The sequence below is a fragment of the Juglans regia genome, chromosome 6, assembly GCF_001411555.2.
Source record: "Juglans regia cultivar Chandler chromosome 6, Walnut 2.0, whole genome shotgun sequence".
In the NCBI taxonomy this organism is placed as follows: domain Eukaryota; kingdom Viridiplantae; phylum Streptophyta; class Magnoliopsida; order Fagales; family Juglandaceae; genus Juglans; species Juglans regia.
In genome coordinates, this window is record NC_049906.1 from 33,304,460 (window position 1) to 33,327,224 (window position 22,765).

The following is a 22,765-nucleotide window of genomic DNA, read 5'->3' on the forward strand; positions in this document are numbered from 1 at the left end:
CTCAAACCGTCACAAAAAAGAGTTTGCTTATTTTTTGTGACAGTTTCGTCTCTTACAAAAGCCAAATTCTATTGTAGTGGATCAAGAACCAAAAGATTTTTTTTGCTTTTACAGCAAAGCCCCTCGATCCTTTATAGCATCGATTCCCTAGTGAACATTGCCATGCAACCTTCCAACTTGAGTCTGGTAGGATCTCAAATGTTAGGAATTGTCTCTTGCAGTTGGAAGATTATCGAGAAAGGCCATGGATCAGGAAGTGATTTGTGTTATGTAAAGTATAATTGGAGGAGTACTTGTACTCTACCTTCCACAGAGGCCGCTTGCATCATATGAAAAAATAATAGAATTACCAATGATGATGAGGAACGTAACGTCTTAAAAAAAATATGATTTTTAAGCTTTCACCGTCATATAATATAAAAAGTGATGCAATCATTTCAGAATTAGATTGATAAACACGCATTATTGGCCAAATTCCTCGAAATCAATGTATAGAAGTTAAGTGACATCTTGCTTTTATAATGCAATTAGACTTCAATTCCCGAATAATCGACATCACTATCAAATTTAAACCTCAGATTGTCCCCATCCAGGTACTTTTGTTCTATTTCAAGAGATTTATCAATGAAGTATCCCAAGCATACATGATCTAAGTTTGTCGAAGAAAAACACTCTGATATAAACCTGCGGGAATGGAATCCCTTGAACCCACAATCAATTTGAAATCTCCCCAAGAAAGCCAAAACCCTAGTTCATAAGAAATAATAACTTTCCCAACTTGCCCAATCCATTTCATATGCATTATCATTAATTTGTTCAGGAATTTGAAAAAATCCATCCAAACTACTCCTGTCGTCAACATGTAAAGGTATTAAATCTAAAGGAGTAAATAGATTAAGTCTATAAACAATTTCAAAAGGCGAAAATATAGTAGTAGCATGAACACTCCAATTATATGTAAACTCAATGAATGGCAAATAATACTCTCACAAATGTTCATGAAACACATCTAAAGTCTTCCTCTTCTCAAAATGACCACTCCAATTATAGGCAAACTCAATGAAAGACAAATGATACTCCCGCAAACGTTCATGCAACAAATCAATGAATGGCAAATGATGCTCTCACAAACGTTCATGCAACACGTTTAAAATCTTATTTACACCAAAATGACCACTCCAATTATAAGCAAACTCAATGAAAGGCAAATGATACTCCCGCAAACATTAATGCAACACATTGAAAGTCTTCCTTACACCAAAGTTACCCAACAAACTAGTAGGCACACAAAATCTATTCTCTCTAAACAAGTACCAATCTAGTTTTTAAGACTAGGCTCACTTTGGTTCCCATCACACTCTATTTCTCCAATTGCGATATTGTTTATAGAAACGAGGAAATATGGGTTCCACTCCAAATTCGGGATCACAACATTCTCTGGCCTCTGCCACTAGAGACAGGGGCGGGCCTACGTTGGTGGTTGGCCCCCCCAAAAGTTTTCAAAAATATGCTTTAGTATTTGGTTTTTTCAAAGATATCATAATATGAAGATAATTTGCCCCCCAAAACATTTAAAAAAAATCTCATTTAGTACTTAGTTGTCTAGGTTTCTTTTAGTTTTTTTCATAATTACAACTATTTTTTGTCATTAATAAAATCTCACATTTTTTTTTTTTTTTTTACCTTTCATAAGGGGCAATAAAATATCTTGATTTTTTTATAAGCTATTTGGTAAATTTACAACTTCATTTTTCCTATTTATTTACACTTTTCCTTTTAAGTCTTCCACTAGCTAGCTTGTTTGGATTAGTTTTGTTAGTAAGTATATATATACTACTATCCAGTTAACAATTAGGAGTGAATGTAACAAATCTCTCATAGCTAATTATATATATATTATAGAGACTTTACAATATTCAATTTAAATTCAATAAAAAACACAGACCCTGGTTTGGGCCTACTGTACAAGGCCTATAGGCCCAATTCGATTATGTATTTTTTTTTAAATTATTTTCCGGGCTAGGCCACAATAGTGGCCCGTTAACTTTCTCTCTTGGACTGGGCCAAGGCCCCTTAGAATCAGAAGAAACCTTTAGGTTTTCTTCTTCTTCTTCGCTCAACACACACAACGCTGTAGCTTTCTCCTTCCCTCAACATGCAAGCGTCGAACGCAATGTGAAACCTCCTTCGGTTTGGCGCAACGGTGGACGTCGCCTGCGAGGAAGAGATGGTATGGCATCCCCAGCCTCATCTCGCCGCCGATGTCCACCTCCATGCAAGGTTTCCTTTTTTTTTTTTTTTAATTTACTGTTATTACAATATCTTACAGCAACACCGTCGTGCGCCGTGGCCAGTGGGCTTTAGAGGCCACTGCCACCATCTCAGAGGCATCGTGGAGGAGGCTCCTCCCATTGCCGACAGCCCTTACCCACGACGTGTTTCACAATCGGGCAGGGCAGCGCCGATTCGGGACTTCACAGTCCCTCTGCGCTACCCGTAACGCCGCCCCTTCATGCCACCTCGGTGACACGGCCCCCTTACTCCGCCACAGTGACAATACAAAGCGGCTCCACCATCATACATGCATGGTGGTTTCTCAACCCCATTACCCAGCACACATATAGCAAGGGAGAAATACACATGGTTTCTCAACTTTCTCCCATCCTAACACATACAACACAACAGTTCTTCAACATGCAATCAATGTAAACAATGCACAGAGAAAAGCATGAAATAGAACCAAAGTAAAAGTAGATACACAGTATGGCAAAGGGAGAGATAGATATAGTGAAAACTGAATACATTATTGATGTGTATTGCTGCATGGATTTTTGAAAAAACAAACAATAGTATCCCGTAATTTTCCTTTCAGATAAACAAGGCGATATTTCATTCTTTCTTAGCATGATAAAATCACTTATACGAAAGCACATATAAAACCAAATATTTATTCACTGTATGCTTTATTGAGATCATAAAAAATCTATAACCTGTCTCTGATACCACATGTTAAATATTTTAACATGAACATTAATAATTGGATCTTTGATTTTCTATGATCCACAAGAATAAAATAATGATAATTAAATACGTACATTTCTCCATCTGTTTGATGAAGAAATTAATGTGACTATGAGAGAAGGATCACCCTAGCAACTTAGCCTCCTAAGTGTCTCTCGATGGCTAGAGACACTCTGATATTGTAGGTGTGAACCCTTTAACCCCTCAGTGCTATTTATAGATTTCTAACCATCAAGAAATCTAAGACTTTGTGTTTGACTGTGATTAGACATATAGAGTTAATCTTATCTCTTAGGATTTTTCTTATCCCATTATAACTCATCTATTAACTAATAAGTTTTGAACTATTCCAAACTCTATCAAGATGGGTGTGTGGGACATTGAGTTTAAATAAAACTCTTACAAAACAAACTAGCAAGCAGCGGCAGTGGTCGGTTGCAAAAAAGATAGAGAACAATGGTGTTGGGCTCGGTGGCGAAACTCATAGACAATGTGTGGATTTAGAGGGATGAAATGGAGGGAGGGAAAGATGAGGAGCTTACTGTTCTGGCCCATCATTGGACAATAAGGAGAATGGTGTTGGGCTCGGTGGCAGAACTCACAGAGAATGAGATAGATTTATTGGAGGGAGAAAGAGAGTGTAAGAGAGTTTAACAGTTAGAGAGAGAGAGAGAGGGGAATTGACCACTACCGGCACCGGATGGAGAGCTGCGCGAAGCAGTGGTGACAAGGTGAGCTCAAGGGGAGATGCGGGTGGCGGGTTTGTCTGCCTAGAGAGAGAGAAAAGAAGGGGGAGAGGAAAAGTGAGGGAAATTCTTTAGGCTTAGGGGTATATGGGCTGGGATTTGGGCCTTAAAATTGAGGTCGGCTTAAAACATCTATGGGCCTGGGTTTTCTAATGGGCGGATTATACACTTTTGCAACAAAATAGAGTTAACTATTTAAGCTCAGTCAGGTTTGAAATGGATGAAGGTAGTTCTTCTTTTAAAAAATAAGTGAGGATTTTTTAATAAACTTGGGACGAGACTGCTATGTGTGTGGCTACCGTCTCTTCTCTAAAAAAAAAAATTTGGATATCGATGAGTTTAAGAAAGTGATGGTATTTTCGGGTTAGAGATTTTGAGGAATTAAAATAGGTTATTTAAGTATTTCAGGTGCAATTAAGAAGTATGAGTTCAATTGGAAATTTACCTAAGTTACATGACTTTTCTTTAGGTGAGGATTGATATCCCCTTGGCAATGTTGTGAGGAAATTTAGAAAAGTTAAGAAGTCCAGGTAAGCGGGGTTCCTATGCTCGCCTTTACATAAAATAAAATGATCAGAGGTTTGATCTTATGAAAAACATGCATGCTTTGTTATGAAAATAAATTTGAAATAACCTCAGTTATTTGTTCTGCATTACTCATGAAATTCTGTATAAGAACAAAATATTTTCTAGCATGATCGGTGCTGACATGAATTATTTTTGCATTTTGTTTCTGAACTGTGCAAAAGAGAGCAAATATGAAGTTTTGTGCATAAAATTATATTTTTGTGATTTGATTCTGTTCCATTCTGAAAATGTTTTGTACTCTGATATGGTACGATGTGATTTTTAAAAACTTCTGGCATGACATTCTGTTTCTATTTCTGTTATGTTTTGACCTTACCACGGGCATAAAACTGTGGCCTCTGTTCGGGTTGGTACCAACTTTTCTGTTTCCGGTGCACCCATTTTGGAAGAAAAGTGGTTTTCTACGTGCTCTTTTTTGTGTGCACAATCGGAGCTCTAAGAATAATAAGGGGAAGATTCACATTTTGTTTCTGCTCAATTGGCCGCCAGGGTTTGTACAACCCTATCACGGGGGTTAAACATGGAATTCTAACATGTTCTGACTCTGAATTCTGAAAATAAAAAAGTGTTTTTGTTTAGTATTTTGAATTCTGTAAATGCTCATGTTTGCATACTTGTATATGTTATCTGCTTATTGAGTTGTTGATAACTCACCCCTTATCTCTAATTTTTTTTTACATAATCTTGATGGTTCTGGTGGAGAGCAAGAGTAGGCAGTGTTAGAGAGGTTTGATGCTCATAGGGGAATAAGTGTCCGATGGTGCAAGTACTTATTTGAGAGTCATAGTTAGTAAATTATTTATTTTTGATTATTTTGATATGATGAGTTAAGGATATTTTCGAGTCCTTGGGGAGTTTTTAATTTATTTTATTAAGAATTTCTTTGTTGTCCTTATGAATGAACATGGATATTTGGGTTGAACAATTGAATTAATATTTTATGGAATTTTCTAGATTTTATAGTTGTGGTATTGGAATTGATATTAAGTATTAAGAGCTAACTTTCCAGACCTCCAGAACCGGGGCGTTACACTATAAATACTTTGCTTTTCTTTCTTTTTAGTTTTTATCATGGAAATTCTCCTTTCGAAGCATTTCATTACCGCTTTCTTTTCTTTTTCATTTTTTTTTTGACTGAAGGATGAGGAATGAACGATCGTAGTCATAGTCTAGCTTATCAAGATGGGATAATCATTTGCAAAACTTAACATATAGATTGTTTTAATTATGTAAAAACTTGGGAGGTTTTTTGGTTTTTTAGCCCAAATCTCCTAGTTGCAAGAAAAGCTTCCCATTCTCAAACACATCTGAATGCCATAACTATCCTCAATGAGTAGCTTTTCATAATAATAATTAATAAATCTCAAACAAATTACATATGCATTCAAGAACTTTGCAATACATCTTGCTAGTTCAGCTTCATTAACTACCTTGTCTACATACATGATATATATGACTCACCTGATCAAAGCTTTTGAAACATTATTGTAACTTTCTAACCTCATTTACCACATCTCTACTACTAGTACATAGATTAATATAGAAGCTGAATTAAATGCAATTATCTCCCCAATTTACATCTTGCCAATTGCCATCTACAATCCTCTCATCATTGCTAAAGCTTAAATTTGTACTACGCACCTGATGATCATTCACTTCATGCTCCAGTTTGCTTAGAGCCATAAGCATCCCTCCCGCCTCAATATCCACTCGAGATTTGTTGCCAGAGATCCACAAAGAAATTAAACATCACTCACATTGAGTCTAAGCACCATTAATCTATTCAGAATTTGGAAGATTTTGTTTATTTTGACTTGCATTGAAAATGAAATTGGGATAAAGTTAAACAGCTAGGAACGAAATTGCACTAACAAAATAAGGAGAGATTCAAGGAAATATGTGGATATCTCATCTCTCCATGTTGCACTCATCAACGTACATGATACAAAACCCACCCACCACCACCCATGCTGCGAAAGGTCAGTCTTATCTATGACTATGCATACCCAACTTGAATTTCTAAATCCAAATCTTCATTAATTAAATCATCATCAGTATCCTCCAAATCCATAACGCTCGAGGTTGAAGATTGCCTCTTCTGTTGTGGGTTCCACTCAAGCTCCAAGTTATGATCACCATCATCTCGATATCTCTTTGAAAGTCGAATACGATCCATAAAATCGTCATTCTTGTATATTAGATGGACTCCGACACTTTTTAAGATTGCTTCTTTTGAATAACTTTCAAATGTAAACCTCATATTGTTCGAATTCCCTTCCTTGTACCTTCGTTGTATCTCAATAGAATTTGAAGTTATGTATTGTAGCCATACAAGATGTTGGTCTATTGAAGGAGTTAGCCACATATGATGTCTACTCGGCTGGCCGCTTATCGAGACAGTAATAGTTTCTAATCCCACCGGAATAGGTCCCACAACAAAACACAAAACTAATGCCACCATCTCATGAGTACGCAGTGGCGCATTATCAATGTCTACTTCACAATAATTACTATATGAAGTAGTCTCCTTGCGATACTTGAACCACTCCGGAACCTTACTTCCAGGATATATAATCCTACTTGAAGTTTTGCTCTCAAAGCGTTCCTATTAAACCAAGTATAAAAATAAATAAATTATACAAGTTATCAAATAAGGCATACCAATTAATAGATAGAAGTTAGAGAAATAGAGACATGTATACCTGAATCAATAGTGGATTTGGTGCATGATTTCCTACATTCACATGTATTTTATTGCAATTGGATAAGTCAATCCATCTTAGCCGTTTTAAGTCAGGTGTACCAAATGAAGATTCTGCGGATACATGAGGAAAGCGTTCCAATAACATGCACCCACGAGCATTAATCTTTTCTATATTTGGTGGAAGTTGTAGAATTTCTTCAAGTTGCTTGCAGTCTTCCAAATAAAGGTGAGACAATCCAACAAATTCTTTTATGCATAAAGGAAGGCTAACAATACCACTCTCAGATAGAATTAAAGTCCTCAAACTAGATGATAAATTAAATGTCCTAAATAAATTTGATTCTGGTAACAACACCATAGATGGAAATGGTATTGAGAAACATTCCACTTTCGAAATACTTGCACTCATAACTGGAGGAAGCAATGAGAGCAATTTCGTACCTGGTGAAATTTCATTTTCCTGTGTACATGGCATGGATTGCCCATTATGCCTCACCTTCTTTCCAAATTTTGGACAACTAGCAACACCAACACTCTCTAGACGTTCCAACTGAAAAATGTTTATTGGAAGACGCACAAGGCTTTTGCACCCATACATATATAACTGTTTGAGCCCAGTGAGGTATGTAATGGATGAAGGTAGCTCTTCTATTACGGTGCTTTCTAACCAAAGACGCTTCAAATGTTCCATTTCACACTCAATTTCAGGAAATTTTTCAAGGCTTGTACATCCTTTAAGTTTAAGTAATTCTAGAGATCTCAATTTGAAGCTTCTTGGCAAATTCTTTAGGCTAGAACATTGATCAAAACTCAATTCAACAAGCCTATCCAGAAATCCAACAGAATCATGAACCTCAACTAAATTTTTACATCCATCAAGAATCAACTCCTTTAAATTTGAGCACCTTGAAAGATCCGATATTTTTGTCAAGTATTCACATTCACGAAAATTCATACTTGTTAAGTTCTGTAAAAGAGAAGAAAATATAGGAAATATATTAGCTATTAAAGGAAATTTGCAGCATACCTTAAAGGAAGACATATCAACATATTGAAAATAAAAATGTGTACCTTAGTTAACAATCTCACGTGTATGATCTCTCTAATCATGCTTCTATCCATTCTTAAAACAAGTAGTTTCTCTCCATGAAAATTATATGGCAAGGACTGGAAAGGACATTTGGGCCAATCAATAACTCTTAACTCATTAGAGAGATAACTCAATCCGCCACAAAAACTTGCATTGCGATTTATAAATATTCTGAGTTTTTTCATCTTTTTAAACACCTTGGGACTCAAGCGTATAATGCGGTCCCCTCGAGGCAGGTCTATCAATATGCCTTCAATTTGCTCTGTACCCTAGTGAGAGAATGTAAATGTGTTCAAACAAAAATCGAAGATAAATTCCCTATAGTTCAACACTTGTAAAATTATAAGTTTTTCTTTTTTAATAGTAGCGTCAATTGAGAAAAAAACAATCAGAAATACAAATATATTTTTAAAGTGAATCTTACCGTATTTTCTTCAAGTACATAACGAACATCTTCATGAAACCATAACCTACTTCGTCTCCCAGGTTTTTCAGGTGATTTTTCACGAATAATTTCTTTGCCCATATCTTCAAGTAACTCATGCATCCTCAATTGGTCATATTCATCAACAGTTATGAGACATTTATCCATGAGGTTTCTAATACCAGCATCGGGAAAAAAACCACAACCGTCCAGTATTTTAGTCACATATTTCTTGTCATCTCCTTTGAAAAAACATGCAATGTCAAGGAAAATCTTTTGCTCATAATAATCTAATCCATCATAACTTATTTTGAGTATTTCTTGGATCTTTTTCTCTGGGACTTTTTTGTACTTTTCCAATTCGGTTTTCCAATAACATATATCTCTTCCACGTAGATTCGAGCCTACCACTGTTAAAGCGAGGGGAAGGCCACCAGCATATTGCAATACAAGTTTTGTGAGTTCCACAAAACCATCATCAGGTTTGTCAGCTTTGAAGGCATGCCAAGTAAAGAGCTTAAAAGCGTCACCGAAATCCAATTCATTCATGGGATATTTCAAACCAACATTATGCTTAACTAGTAGATGCTCATCTCTTGTTGTTATGATGATTCTACTTCCTAAACCAAACCAATCACAACTTCCACATAATTTCTCTAATTGGTATAAATGGTCCACATCATCAAGAACTAAAAGAACTTTTTTACAACAAAGTCTCTCCTTTATCAAACTGATTCCTCGATCAACATGACCAACCTTTAAACTTGGATCTTTTAGGATCTCAGAAAGAATTTTCTCTTGCAATTGGATGTGACCACCCTTATCTGGATTGAAAGTTTCTCTAACATTTGCAAGAAAACAACTCCCTTCAAACTGATCAGCAATGAGGTTATACATCACTTTTGCAATAGTTGTCTTACCAATTCCACCAATGCCAAAGATCCCTATCATGCGTGTATCATTCATCTCAATACATAAAAGCATATTAATATCTTTTACACGAGACTTTATTCCCACTGGATGATCGGCAACATGCAAGTTAATACGATTTAGTACTATTCTTGAGACCTCTTCAACAATCTCTTGGATAAATTTAGATTCGTTCCTACCAATGCAAAATGATATAAAAAAAAAATCATGAATTTGACTTCCTCACATCAAAAGACATGGGAACATGATTTAGTCACAATTCAATCGTTGTCGACAGGAATCCCAATCCTCCTACGGGTTGACCACAAGTTAAGTACTAAATGTAGGAAAATGATCCCTAACATTTGAACTAACATGAAGTACTCTTAAAAACTTGTGAATTTGGAAAGTTTAATAATTCGCATTATAGGTGGTGAAGAAAGTGCAGAGATCGTCTTTATCAAATTCAAGACATGGAACTTTGAAAATAGTGGAGAAGCAAAGCCATATATATGTTGTCATTCTTTGTTCACTGTTTTCTTTAATCGTTGCAGAAAATGTTTTTTCGGTAACATTTATTTGTTAAAAACATATCATTTTTATTTATACCATAAGCTTCAAAAGGTATTGATTTGAATTAATCTAAAGTACAGATAATTTTTATTTAATTTGTATACCATCCAATTTAATTTGACTATGTATCATGTGTGTGTGTGTATCAAGAATGTGGCGCTTGACCAATTCAATTGTTAAATATATGCAATTTCTTAGGCCGGTAGAAATTAGATTTTTTTTTTTTTAATTTATGGTGTAAAATAAATAAATAAATAAAGCCGTAGTTTGAGTGTGAAAAATGTTGTTACTTAAAGTTGGCCGTCGATTGCTTTATTTAAAATATAGAAAATAATCCTAAAGTAGATTATTATATTTAAGAATTAGTAATTTGGTAATATTCTCGTCCAACTTGACATCGATATACAACAGTGGCATCTTAGTCTCAGAATATGGCTTTCATTAGTATTTTATAATTTTAAGTAACTTTTGTAATATTGTATGTCAAATTTCTTAGTTTTTCAAATTAATTACTATTGAACTGATAGCTGTGCTAAGAGGTTTACAACTTTGTCTACTACTCGGTATTCCAAATCTGGTGGTAGAGACAGACTGCTTATCTTTGGTTCAAGAGTTACAAGGTACTCAAGAGTCTTTATCTCCAAATGGAAATCTGATCAAGGATGCTCGGGAATTGATGAGGCATTTTCCAAAATTGCAAGTGCAACATGTTTAAAGGGATGGGAATATGGTAGCTCATAATTTGGCACGTTTTGCTTGGAATGTTGATGACATTGTTATGTGGTGGGAATTTGTCCCAGGTTTTGTAGGTCATGCCCTTTGGTTTGATCAAGCTGCTATGTACTGACTTCTTTATTAATGAAAGTTTGTTTATAAAATAAAAAAAGATACAGAAAGAAATAAAAGTTGTTGAAGCTTAGTCTCAATTCAATTATAATGCAAGCACATAATATATATTCATATCAAAACTGAAATTATATGCATTGATGGAGGGATAAGAGTTATTAGTAGTACCCGTTTATCCCTAATTGCCAACCAGATAAATTGGCCACTTGTTTCAGGGCTGTCTTCCACCTCCGAACCTTCACAGCACCATCATTGAACTTGTCTTCTGCATGTTTAGCCAATGCTTCTTCAAAACTATTTTTTTGATGGCGTACTGTTGATGGCTCAACTTTGTAAAACACCGGTAGAACCGTTTGTTGCTTTGATTCCTTACACTCTAGGATCTTTATTAGCTCTTCCAAACACCATGTGGATGATGCATAGTTTTCAGAAAATACAATGATTGAAATCCTTGAGCCTTCAATGGCCTTGACAAGTGTCGATGAAATTTCTTCTCCTCTTCTAAGCTCGTCATCTATGTAAGTGTTAATTCCCTTTTGACGCAAAGCACTGTAAAGATGAGCAGTAAAATTATTACGGGTATCTTCACCTCGAAAGCTCAAAAATACATCGTAACTCCATTGATAGGTTAAAGAAGAGGAATATGAGGAGGAGGAGGGAGTGGAAAGCACTCCTGGGAAGGCGATGGAAGAAGTCATTTTGCATGTAAAGTATAAGTAATTAGAGATGGAATGATTGAGCTCCTTATATAAGTTTAAAGAAGTCGAGACCGCGTTGCATGAGGATCAGCAACTTCTTGGAAACTTCCGCAATATTGCATAATATATATGGAAATTAAGAAAAATGAAAAGATCAGAATAAAAGGTTGTCATTTGAATTGGCATAATTAATTAATTAATTAATTAATATTGCAGTTAAAAGAAGCTCCTAATTCTGCCTTTTCAGACAGTAAAAGAAGCATTTGATACATCTAAAACAATGCATGGGAACTTCCTGATATTTTTATTTGTTATAATTTACATGGGAATATCCTGATCTTTTTATTTGCGTGTCCAGAATGCTGAACTAGATTGCTTTAATATTAAAAAGTCAAGAAAAGAGGTCCTGAGTACTCCTAAGTCATGACCTAATAAATTTGACTAAAACGTACAGTTCAATTTGTCTTAATTTTTTTTTTTTTTATTATAGTGATCACATTCGGCCAAATATAAATCTATAAAAATGTCAAGTTGTAATAGTTTGAGTGATAGTATATATCATTATGAAAACTTTCTTGACAGATTCCATAAATGCTTTGAAGTCGGATTGAAGTTCATGCATAATAATAACGTTGGTGAGCTAAGACTCGTAAACACTTTCAAATTAATTATTATAATTTTTTAAAATTTTTAAATGAAAAATAATTTAATTTTTTCAAATCTTTAAATAAAAATAATATATATTAAAAAATTATATTATAGTAATATTTTAACTTTATAATATTTTTTATTTAATTTTTTATCTTTCATTTTTCAAAATTTCATAAAACATTCAAATTATCTCAATACAAGTTTCATTTCTCAAACTTGTCCTTAGGCTAGGTTTAGATACTGAGATGATCTTAGATGACTTGAGTCGTTGATTTATAAATAGTAGTATTTTGTAGGTTTTATTGATATGTATTTAAATCTAAATAAGTTGAGATATGTGTTTAAAATTATTAAATAAGTTGAGATAAATTTATCTTTTTTTATAAGATATTGAAAATCTATTAAATCTCATTAATAATTAATTAATAATTAATTTGAAATGGACTAAAGTTAGTTTGTATTCGAAATATAACCTTAGAAGTCGTGACCTATACGTGACAAGTGACGCGAAAAAAATTCTCTTTTACCCATGGCGGTGGGCCTTGTCTCGAGGTCAACATTTTTTTTTTTTAATCTATTTAATGGATTAGTAGTGATGAGAATATTTTAAAAGTGTTTAAAATATTTGAAAATAGTAATAAAAATAATAATAATAAAATATTAAATAATAATAAAAAATATGTGAAAAATAATAATAAAGTAATAAATAGTAATAGAGCTAATGTTGAAAATACTTGAGATATTCTTGGTACCCAAACTTTTAAGACTCGTTTGGATGTTATGTTAGAAGTAGCTTAGCTCAATTCACTTTGAGACCTCATCTGCCATCCAACCAAACGTACGTTGAGCTAAGTTTACATTCATATAAGCATTCAACTAGTTTTATACTGTAGATCGATGTACGTAACCCATCCCTGACTTTGCAATGATTGCTGGCTTCGTCTGCCAGTGATTCTTGTGAAAAAAAACAAATGAAAGAAAACGAATAAAAAAAATTAAAAAAAAAAGTAATATGAAAAAAGAAACTTGAAATAAAAAGAAATTGTAAATACTATGAAAATGAAAAAAAAAAAAAAAACCCAATGGCTGCTCCAGCTCTACGTTTTGAGTCTTTGACCATTGTTTTCGTTGGCATGAATGGCTGTAGGGCACGCAAATGTAAATTTTTTTTCTTTGCTGTATTTGGCGCCGGAAGAGCAGACTATTTCGATTTTTCTTGTCAGGTGAACAGTAAAAAATAATGATGGGATCTATTTCTTTTACAACTTTCTATAAATATATCTACACTCATTTTAACATCCAAACACATTTTAAACTCATCTTAAGTAGACCCTATCAAACTCATTCAACCATCTCAACTCACTACTATTTATAAAGAGCTCAGCTCAGTTCAACATCTAAACGCAATCTAAATCAACAAAAATGTTAGAGTCATCGAATGTTGGGTCCCGATTGGATCAGATAATTTTTTTTTTTTACTTAATAATTAAGAAAATACTTTTTAGTGATGTTGTATTTTTTTTAAAAAAAAAATGTTTGAGAATATAAAAAAAATAAAAAAAAATCAAAAGAAATAAAAACATATTTTTGTTCTTATCGGGACGGTCTCGTGCTACATGCTCTTAAATAAGGGGAAAGACTACTCTATATATCTTCCTTTTACTTTTTGTCACCTCTAATATATGTTGCTGATTAAATAAATATCTACTTAAAATACACTACATAAACATGTATTAAAAATTTTTTAAAAAGCTTCTTCCTAAATCAAAATTAAATTATTTTGTTATTTGTTTTCTTCGCTACCCCCAAAATACCATGCATGTACATAAAGTACCACCATCAGTTAGAAACTGATCTTGTCAAGTGTGATCTTTATGCAAAACAAATTTACTTGAACATTAAGTCCCGGTTTGGATTGAGAATTCATCTCATTTCATTATTATAAATTTTTCAAATTTTTGAACAAAATATAATAAATAATTCAACTTTTTCAAATCTCAAAATAATAATAATATTAAAAAATAATATTCCAATAATATTTTATTCAACTTATCTAAAATCATCTCATCTCAAATCTAAATGAGACCTAAATCGATGATGAGCTTAAATGAGGAGAAGAAATTTCACCGCACTCATCTTGAATCCAAACGAGACCTAATCCGATTTTAAGGAAACAAACTCCAACGACTCATTTGGTTCCACCTTTCTGAGTCCCTACTCATCTCGGATTTTGCCTTCCGTTGGGGCACAGACGGGCGGTAGCGGCAAGGTGCAGTCAACCATCGTAGGGCATACCGTGTTCACCCCGCATTGGAGGCATCCCTTCTTGGGTATGTTCCCGCCTCTCTTCTACGGCGTCTCCTCCTTCAATTCTATGAGCCCGGCTTTCTCGTTGTCAGCTTTCATGTTCGCCAGCACTATTGGTGAGCTTCCGAGTTGTCTGGAACGTGTTGTCGCAGGCATACAAAGTACACTCAATATCTACCAGGATCCCACAGACGGCGCCACTGTTAACATCGTGTTTCGTATGCCTTTACGCCAAGTTTCAGCAATTTAGGTCTTGAGAACTGGGCCTGGGAAAATAGAGAAGAACGACATTGGGAGAGGGTGGCCTTAGGGCCAAGGAGTCTCCAATGCCAAAGTTAGTGTCGTCTTTTGGAAGTTTGTAAATAATGAAATAGTGTAGGGATCAGAGAGGATTTCTCGTACCTGGAAGTTGCCCCCATGGGGGGGACAGAACATGTCTGCCCCCATGGAGTCTGTGTCCTTTTATTATTCCTTTTGTCAGATTCCTTAATGCAATGTGCTTCTGAAATGTTATCATTGATGTGGCGTGTAACATGGGTAATGATAGGCCACGTCGCTCATCAAGGTCCCGTAAACCAAATCCCAAATATTTGGGATGATCTAGTACGTGAAGAATGCATGCGGCGAGACTGGGTCGTGGCCAGTTGGAGTTTACGCACGAAGCGCATGAAGGGGTCTTCAGTAGTTACGCATTTAACGTTATTTCCTTTCCATTAGTTTCATTTTGTTTTTATGCTCTGTTTCATGCTCTGTTGGACGAGCATTGTTTTCGGTTCTTAGTCCACACGTTTCCTTTTATTTCGAGGTGCAAGGTAGATAACTCTGCTATTTAAGCATACGTGAATTCTTAATGAAAGGCATCCAAAAAGTTAAGTCAAACCTGTGGTACATTCTCACCCGAAGAGAACAATTTATCTTAGCACAAATATATATATATATATATATTATCTGTGTTTGGGACCTATCAAGTAATGGTGTCATTAATGCTGCTTAGTTCCCTGATTTACTTTACTTTATTGGTATTTTCGGTGATCTATCAATGTACTCATGTCAGAAGATCAAAGGTTCTCTCTCTTTCCCATTCTGCCGCTTATAAGTCTCCATGAGCGTAGTGTGGCTGAGCGACGTTAGGCATGTCCGTTCCATCAGCCATTATTGTTTACTTTTTCTTGTAGGCCACTTACTTCATAGGCAAGTTTGAATCCTAGGGTTAGGAATCGAGTCAAAGTCCAATGGACTTGTAAATTGGGGAAAATCTCCTTATATAGTCATTGCACATGTAAGTTGGCTGAGTTCTGCTTGCTAGATATAGATTTAGAACAATTCTAGCTAATTACTTAAAAAGGAGATCATCCAGATCATCCAGTCGATGCTGCATTGCATCATTAAAAAAGCAAAATTAAACAAGTTGGTCAGATGCATTAGTGATTTAAAGAATAATCAATGATCAGGCAACTTGTCCACAAAATTAAGTGAAGTTAAATGTGATCGTACGTTGTGCTGCGTGAATGCGAGTTAGTTTTTTTTTTTATATATAACAACAGATCTCAGACATACAAAGTTGACTTAAAAAATAAACCAATTACAAACGTTAGTAGTTTCCCAGTAAACTTTCGTGACTGACATGGTCTAGTCCAGACGGCAAATTTCTAAAGACCGAAATCTAAGAGATAGCACAAATCTGTCCACGACAGAAGTTGCAGTAATCAAGTAACAAAACTCCATACCTGACTAATCAGAGTATAGAGAAAAACCAACCCCGTCATCACCGCCTAAGCGGAGGGGGGACAACACCCTTCGGACCTTAGTCCGAAGGCACTACGTTTTTGAAATTTTGTTTTCTTGAAAATAAAAACAGGGCATAAAATAAACTACATTGTGAAAACACTATAAAAAGGAAAAAACAGTGCACAAAAAGGATATTGGGGGGAAAAAAAACAGTCGATGTTGGGAGATTAGAGTCACCGGTTCTGGAGTAGCCGTGCATTGCACGGCAGAGGGCTCCTTGGTGGCGCGTGAGGGCCACACGCCGGCGAGCTCCGAATTTTTCGACCCGCGCATGCTGGCTACGCTCCACTCCGGTTGGGGCCGCTTTTGGTGGTCGTGTAGATTGGCAGGTGGGCAACCCCCTGGTGGGACGCGTGTTTGCTATTGGGTGCTGAAAAGTCTCGATCAGCGATTCTCCCTTTATTTGACCTGGAAAAAAAACAAAACCTAAACACTATACAAAAAGAAAACAGAGAGGGGGAGGGAAGGAGTCAGGGGGAATGAGCCTAAGCTCCCACCCCCTCGAGCATATTCTAAAATTTTGGGGAGTTTAGAGAGAAGGGATAGAGTTTAGAGAGCGCATGCGAGTTAGCTAGAGCTTCCTTACATGAAGTTATTACACGAAGGATATGGACTGCTCAAAGAAAGATGAGAAACTCATTTGGCAACTTCCTAGCAGTATCTGAGTCAATATATATCATGTACATGTGTGTGTGTGAAATTAATTAGGATATTGACATATTATCCTCCTGTAAGTATGTGTGTGTGTCTATATATATATATATATATATATATTTATGGGACTGAAAAAAAAAAGGTCTTTTAAGCGGTTGCAATTTTGTATTCCAAAACCAGAAATTACTAGCAAGTTGTAAAATCAAAATTTTTTTTTGGCAAAAATGTATTCAAAATTTGGAAGATTTCATTTATTTTGACAGAATGATCGATGTTGTAGGTAGTTCTTTTAGTTCATCATTATATATATATATATATAATTTCTTATTTGTCGGCACAAAGTTAATTAAACCGGGATTAACTTGCACTAACAAATCATGATCAGGAGATAAATTTAATAAAAATATATAAATTCCCAATGATGTGAGGAACTACGTAGTTTCTTGGCAACTTCAGCGTTGCATCATACGCACATAAAATTAGAAAAATAAATAAAATAAATAAGAAGAAGATAATAATACAAGTACTTGGTCGCATGAATTAATGGAAGACTAAATTAAATTAATGAAGTCAATATTGCTCGAGCTTTCATGCATATATATATTATATAAAACAATGATTTTATTTATATATATATATATTATTTTTCAAACTTTCACATTCATATAATATAACTTATAAACTAATTAATTATTAAAGTTTAGTTATGTCAATGGTCTAGTACTAGTCTATGGTATTTGTTTATTTCTCATGAAAGATACCAGAGGATCGGGTCCCCATACCCTACCTGCTGTATAAAAAATTTTAGTTTTCTTATTCAAACATTCGAATATGCAAAGGATCATCATATATAGAAAGATAAATTGGAAAGAAACACTTAAACAACTCCAGTGTAACGCTTCTAGCTAGCAGCAATCATGCCATGAGGTGCTATACCTGCATCCTTATGCCGACTGTTCATCCAAGTTCTGGCCCGAGAATCCGGATACACCCGGACCGGAACTCGGGTTTAAAACCCGGATTCTGGGTTGAATTCTTTTTTCTTTTATTTTTTATATATGAATATGACATATAAATTTAGTGTGATGCAGTATAGAATAGTTGACAAAGGTGGAGAAAAGATTGATGAGTTTGATTTTCAAATACTTCAGCTAACTCTTAGAACAAATTGATCGATTTTATTTGACCCAATAAGGCTACGAGTTATCTTTGAGATGCCTTGGTGATGCAATGATAGACATGCGTGACTCAAAATCTAGTGCAATTGAGCGTGAAGGTTTGAGTCCTCTTTAAAGCATAGTATTGATAATATTAGGACATGCACGTTACCTATTTTGATTAAGGCTGAAATCTACCTAAAATGGAACCTAGTTTAAGCTGCCAAACGAATTCAATTATAATGAAAAATACAGATTATTGGCCAAACCTAGTATACTAGATACACTTACAAGTTGTGCAAGCCTCATGCGTACTTTATCATTGTAAATATTATTTCCCTAATTTAATATCTTGTTAATTTTATAATGCAATTAGACTTTGATTCCGAAGAATCCACATTACACGCGTTATACGGTTTATGGGTCCTTTCATTGACTATAGTAAATCGCTATAAAGCAAGTAGACTTTGATTCCCGTCCTACTCCCACCGAATCTAATTGTTTGGTAAAAGTCTCTAAATCTGATCTAAATCATATGTGAAAAAGAAAAAAAGTCTACTGACGTTGAGAGTTGTTTATTGTTTGCTAAAAGTCTTTCTACGTGCTTTCAAACTTGTACCGTGTATGATCAAATTAGCAGCATATAATTTAACTAATAGATAAGGTTAAGTTTGACTCAATCAGTACTACAAGAAAATAGCCCTCTATAAAATGAGGAAACCCTCACAAATCTAACGAACTCTCCACGAGCTCTCTAGAGAGGCTCTCCACAAAAGCTCGCTACGTACAAACTCTACCACTCATAACAACTACAAAAGATATTTCCTAAATTCCTCAATTGTATTTGTGAGATATGTGAGCCATGAGAGATAGTAAAATCATCCATTATAGTAGATTTCACCCTCAAACAATCCGTGGACGTAGGCATTATGCCAAACCACATAAATTTTTGTGTCTCTCTTTATTTATTTTTAATTGCTTATTTATTATTTCTTTTATTGATGAACGTGAAGAACACTGTATCGAAGCCCGAATCTGCATGATCGTTGGCCAGGGATGATTCTTTCCTCCATTCCGGCCTATTGTGCAATTTTAGCCATTAACAGTTGGCGCCATCTGTGACATCAATTTCTTATTCTTTGCACTAGAAATGGGAGTAGGATGATTCCCCAATTCACGGGATCATCTCCAACGAGCCAAATAAGTTTTCTCTCAAATTAAATGTTTGCTTGTCATTTTATTTCATTACTATTTTTGCTACAAAAAGAAGGAAAAGAAAAAAAAATATGTGCAAATACATTGCATGTGCCGCGCACGTGGGATGTGCACTGTGCATGGGAGGAAAATACCATGCACGTAAGGCACACCCATGCAAATGCACAACAAGCACGCTAACGATGGGTGCATGCCGCCATGCACTCAGTGACCCTCGTGACGGGCAGTGTGACCACGCCACCTCCTCATCGCGGTGGCTGGATATCCAAGCGAATCCTGTGGGAGTTTGCTACCGACACCTCATCGGAGTGACTCACTAGGAAGCCATCGGCTTCACTATCCATCACACATTGTGTGAAGCTTGCGCGCCGCCACTTGAAGCCACCAGTAACTTCCGTCTGGGTCTTCGGTGGGTTCTGCCACCGTTATGACACTCCACGACCCAGAAGCTGACTACAAACTCGCCCACACCATGCACACTGCCTAAGGCAGGTATTTGTGGGCCAACAGGACCGTCGCTAGCCGTCTCCTTGTAGCGAGCAATGTGCACACCACATAAGTTCTATTTCACAAGCGACTACCCGGCGACATGGGCACCCACATTCCCACCACGAGAAGCCATAGACCGATGACGACCATTTCTATTGCAAGCGAGCTCCCATAGAGGCAAGGAACGACATCACTCTCCTCCAATGGGCAACGAGCATGTAGTAACAAGCCTCACCTGGTGCAACTTCTCGCCAAGCTATGGAGACTAACGTGAAGCACCTTGCAGTGAGCAACAACCTCGCCAAGCAGTTCACTGCCCATGGCGAGCGATGATGCATGGTGGGCAATTGATTGTGGCGGGTAAAGATGACGAGCAAATAACCATAGTGAGAAAGAGCATGGCGGACAAAGATGATGAGCAAATAACCACTTAGAGAAAAAGGTTAGATGATGCCCTCAAGCAACTGATTATGGCTAGAAAGAGCATATGATGGAGTAAGTGAAAGGCAACAGATCCAACCACCATAGGAGGTGTATTTCGCAAGCAACTACATGGCAATGTGGGCACCACATTCCTGCCACGAGAAGCCACAGACCGATGAAAATTATTTTTGTTGTAGGCGGGCTACCACAGAGGCAAGGAATAACCTCACTCCTCCCAGCTCGCCACCCTTGTGGCAGACAACAAGCACGCAGCATTTCTAGTGGGCAACGAGCATGTAGTAACAAGCCTCACCTGATGCACTTATGGCCGAGCTATGGCAACCAACGTGAAGTGCCTTTCGACGAGCAACAACCTCGCCAAGCAGTTCACTACCCATGGCGGGCGATGACGCATGTAGGGCAATTGATTGTGGCTGGCAAAGATGACAAGCAAATAACCATGGTGAGAAAGAGTTTAGATGATGCCTACGAGCAACTAATCGTGCCGAGAAAGAGCATTTGATGGAGTAGGTGAAAGGCGATGGATCCAACCATCACAGGGGAACAAAATTTTTTATAAATTAAATAATTTCTTTCGAAGCGAATGAGCAGGAACATGGAGATAAGAATAGTGCACTTTAATTGCTCAAGCGTCTAGGCTCACCCATGAGTTCCAGTTCATACAAGCAAAGCCAAAGGGATATGCGAAAAAAAAAAATCATCATTACAATACGGACAATCATCACCGCTACAAAAGAGATCGAAGCATCGACTAAATCATCCTAGTTTGTCTCTTTCAAACTTGAGATTTTAGTTTTATTTATGCTAATAAATTTGGTTTTTAGAGGTTTCCCCAAGAAACTCCTTGAGGTTCCACAAGAATCTGAGTGGCTACACGCCTCAGGAATATACTTCTTAGAAATCGCTTGCATGGTACGGAACATCGGCTACAAAAGCCCCTCCTAGGCTTCTTAATCTATTTGCATCATAATAGACTGCTTGGTATCGATTGCAGGCATCCTGGGCCTTCATCAGTGCTAAAGCATGGCCGCTCGTAGGTATCGCCTGTGCATCACCAGCCTTTACCACACTCTAGCAGAATGGCTTAGGTTTACAAATCTCAAACTTATAATTTGTATTACACTAACCAATTTTGATTTCAGTGAAAACCTCTAAAGGAGGTCAAACTCAACCTCCTGCCACAATAGTGCAATCGAGCATCCTCCATACACCAATGATAAGTTAAAAACTTGTGGTGCCCAAGAAAAAGGGCGCATAGGTCAAGACACCACGCGACCCTTAAACACCAATGATGAGTCTAAAGACTCACGCCACAACAAAGGGCGTAGAGGTCAACAGACCATGCAATCCTTAAACACCAATGACGATTTTAAAGACTCACGGTGCCTAGAAAAAAGGTTTCGGAGGTCAAGAGACCACACAATCCTTAAATACCAATGACGAGTCCAAACGCGGTGCCTAGGAAAAATGGCGCGGAGGTCAACAGACCCTTAAACCCCAATGATGAGTCGAAAGACTCGTGGTGCCAAAGAAAAAGAGAATGGTCAAGGACCACTCGACCCCACTGACACCTCGTCGAGAGTCAGCAAGCAGGATAAGTCATCAGAGTGCCCAACCTCCCTCGTGACAAGCCATCAGGCAGGAAAGGTCAAGGACCACCCAACCTCCCAAGCGCCCAACAGGTCTTCTCACCTAGACAGCAATACAAGCACAACATCATCTCCAGCAAACGTTGAGTGTTTACACTCGTGCCACAACTAGCCCCAGTGGATTACCTTCGGGAATGAGCCTCTGAGCTCCAAAGCTGCCTTGGGTAGGTTTCCCTCGGCAACTGCCTAAGATGGACCCAGAGAGTCGACAGGCTTCTTGACCACTTGAGTGTGGGTTACTGCAAACAAACTACAACATCAACTCCAAAATGGGAACACCAACGACAATTTACACCTAGGGCTAGAAAATCCACTACTGCCAACAATAGCGAAAACAATCACGAAAATACTCACAAAAAAACAATCATGAAAATATGCACTATTCGCCGACAATAAACAATCTCTCAGGCAAACATCCACACAAGTAAACAAACTCAAAACCAAGCTCCACGCTCACACCTAATGTTATCGAGTACATCTCCTACTAAAGCAGAGCTTTGCGCTCACACCTAATGTGGTCAAGTACATCTCCCGCCAAATTAGAGCTCCGTGCTCACACCTACTGCGGTCGAGTACATATATTGTCTGTCTCTCCAAGTTGAGCTCCTTACCACTTAGGACAAAACAAATAGAAACCAGGGACCAAACAGGAAACCAATAACCAATTTTCAAATTTATTTTGCAGATTATTAAGTTGAAGATTCTCAATGCCTTGTTGTCCAGCTAATCACCCTTTAAAATCGCAAGCATCTGTAGGGGTCAAATCAGCAGTCTATAATTTAGCTAAGAGATAACGCCAAGAATAGATAAGA

The 22,765-nt window shown here is 36.6% G+C and overlaps 1 protein-coding gene across 1 annotated transcript; it reads right to left on the reverse strand.

Moving 5' to 3' along the window:
* Positions 1–6,351: 6,351 nt before the first annotated feature.
* On the reverse strand, positions 6,352–11,599 carry LOC109019065 (disease resistance protein RUN1). The gene is made up of 5 exons (XM_035690769.1): positions 11,070–11,599; positions 8,574–9,678; positions 8,347–8,418; positions 7,058–8,026; positions 6,352–6,960 (listed from the first exon to the last, which is right to left on the reverse strand). The coding sequence occupies exons 1-5, from the start codon at positions 11,597–11,599 to the stop codon at positions 6,352–6,354; spliced, it is 3,285 nt and encodes a 1,094-aa protein (XP_035546662.1).
* Between the last annotated feature and the right edge of the window lie 11,166 nt (positions 11,600–22,765).

Bases quoted from the DNA above. Each gene is read 5' to 3' on its own strand.
- LOC109019065 (XM_035690769.1), bottom strand. From the start codon at position 11,599: ATGACTTCTTCCATCGCCTTCCCAGGAGTGCTTTCCACTCCCTCCTCC. The intron at 9,679-11,069 runs GTACTACTAATA...TTGCATTGGTAG, and splicing joins TGGCAATTAGGGATAAACGG to GAACGAATCTAAATTTATCC. The intron at 8,027-8,346 runs GTGTTTAAAAAG...TCTCTTTTACAG, and splicing joins TTATACGCTTGAGTCCCAAG to AACTTAACAAGTATGAATTT.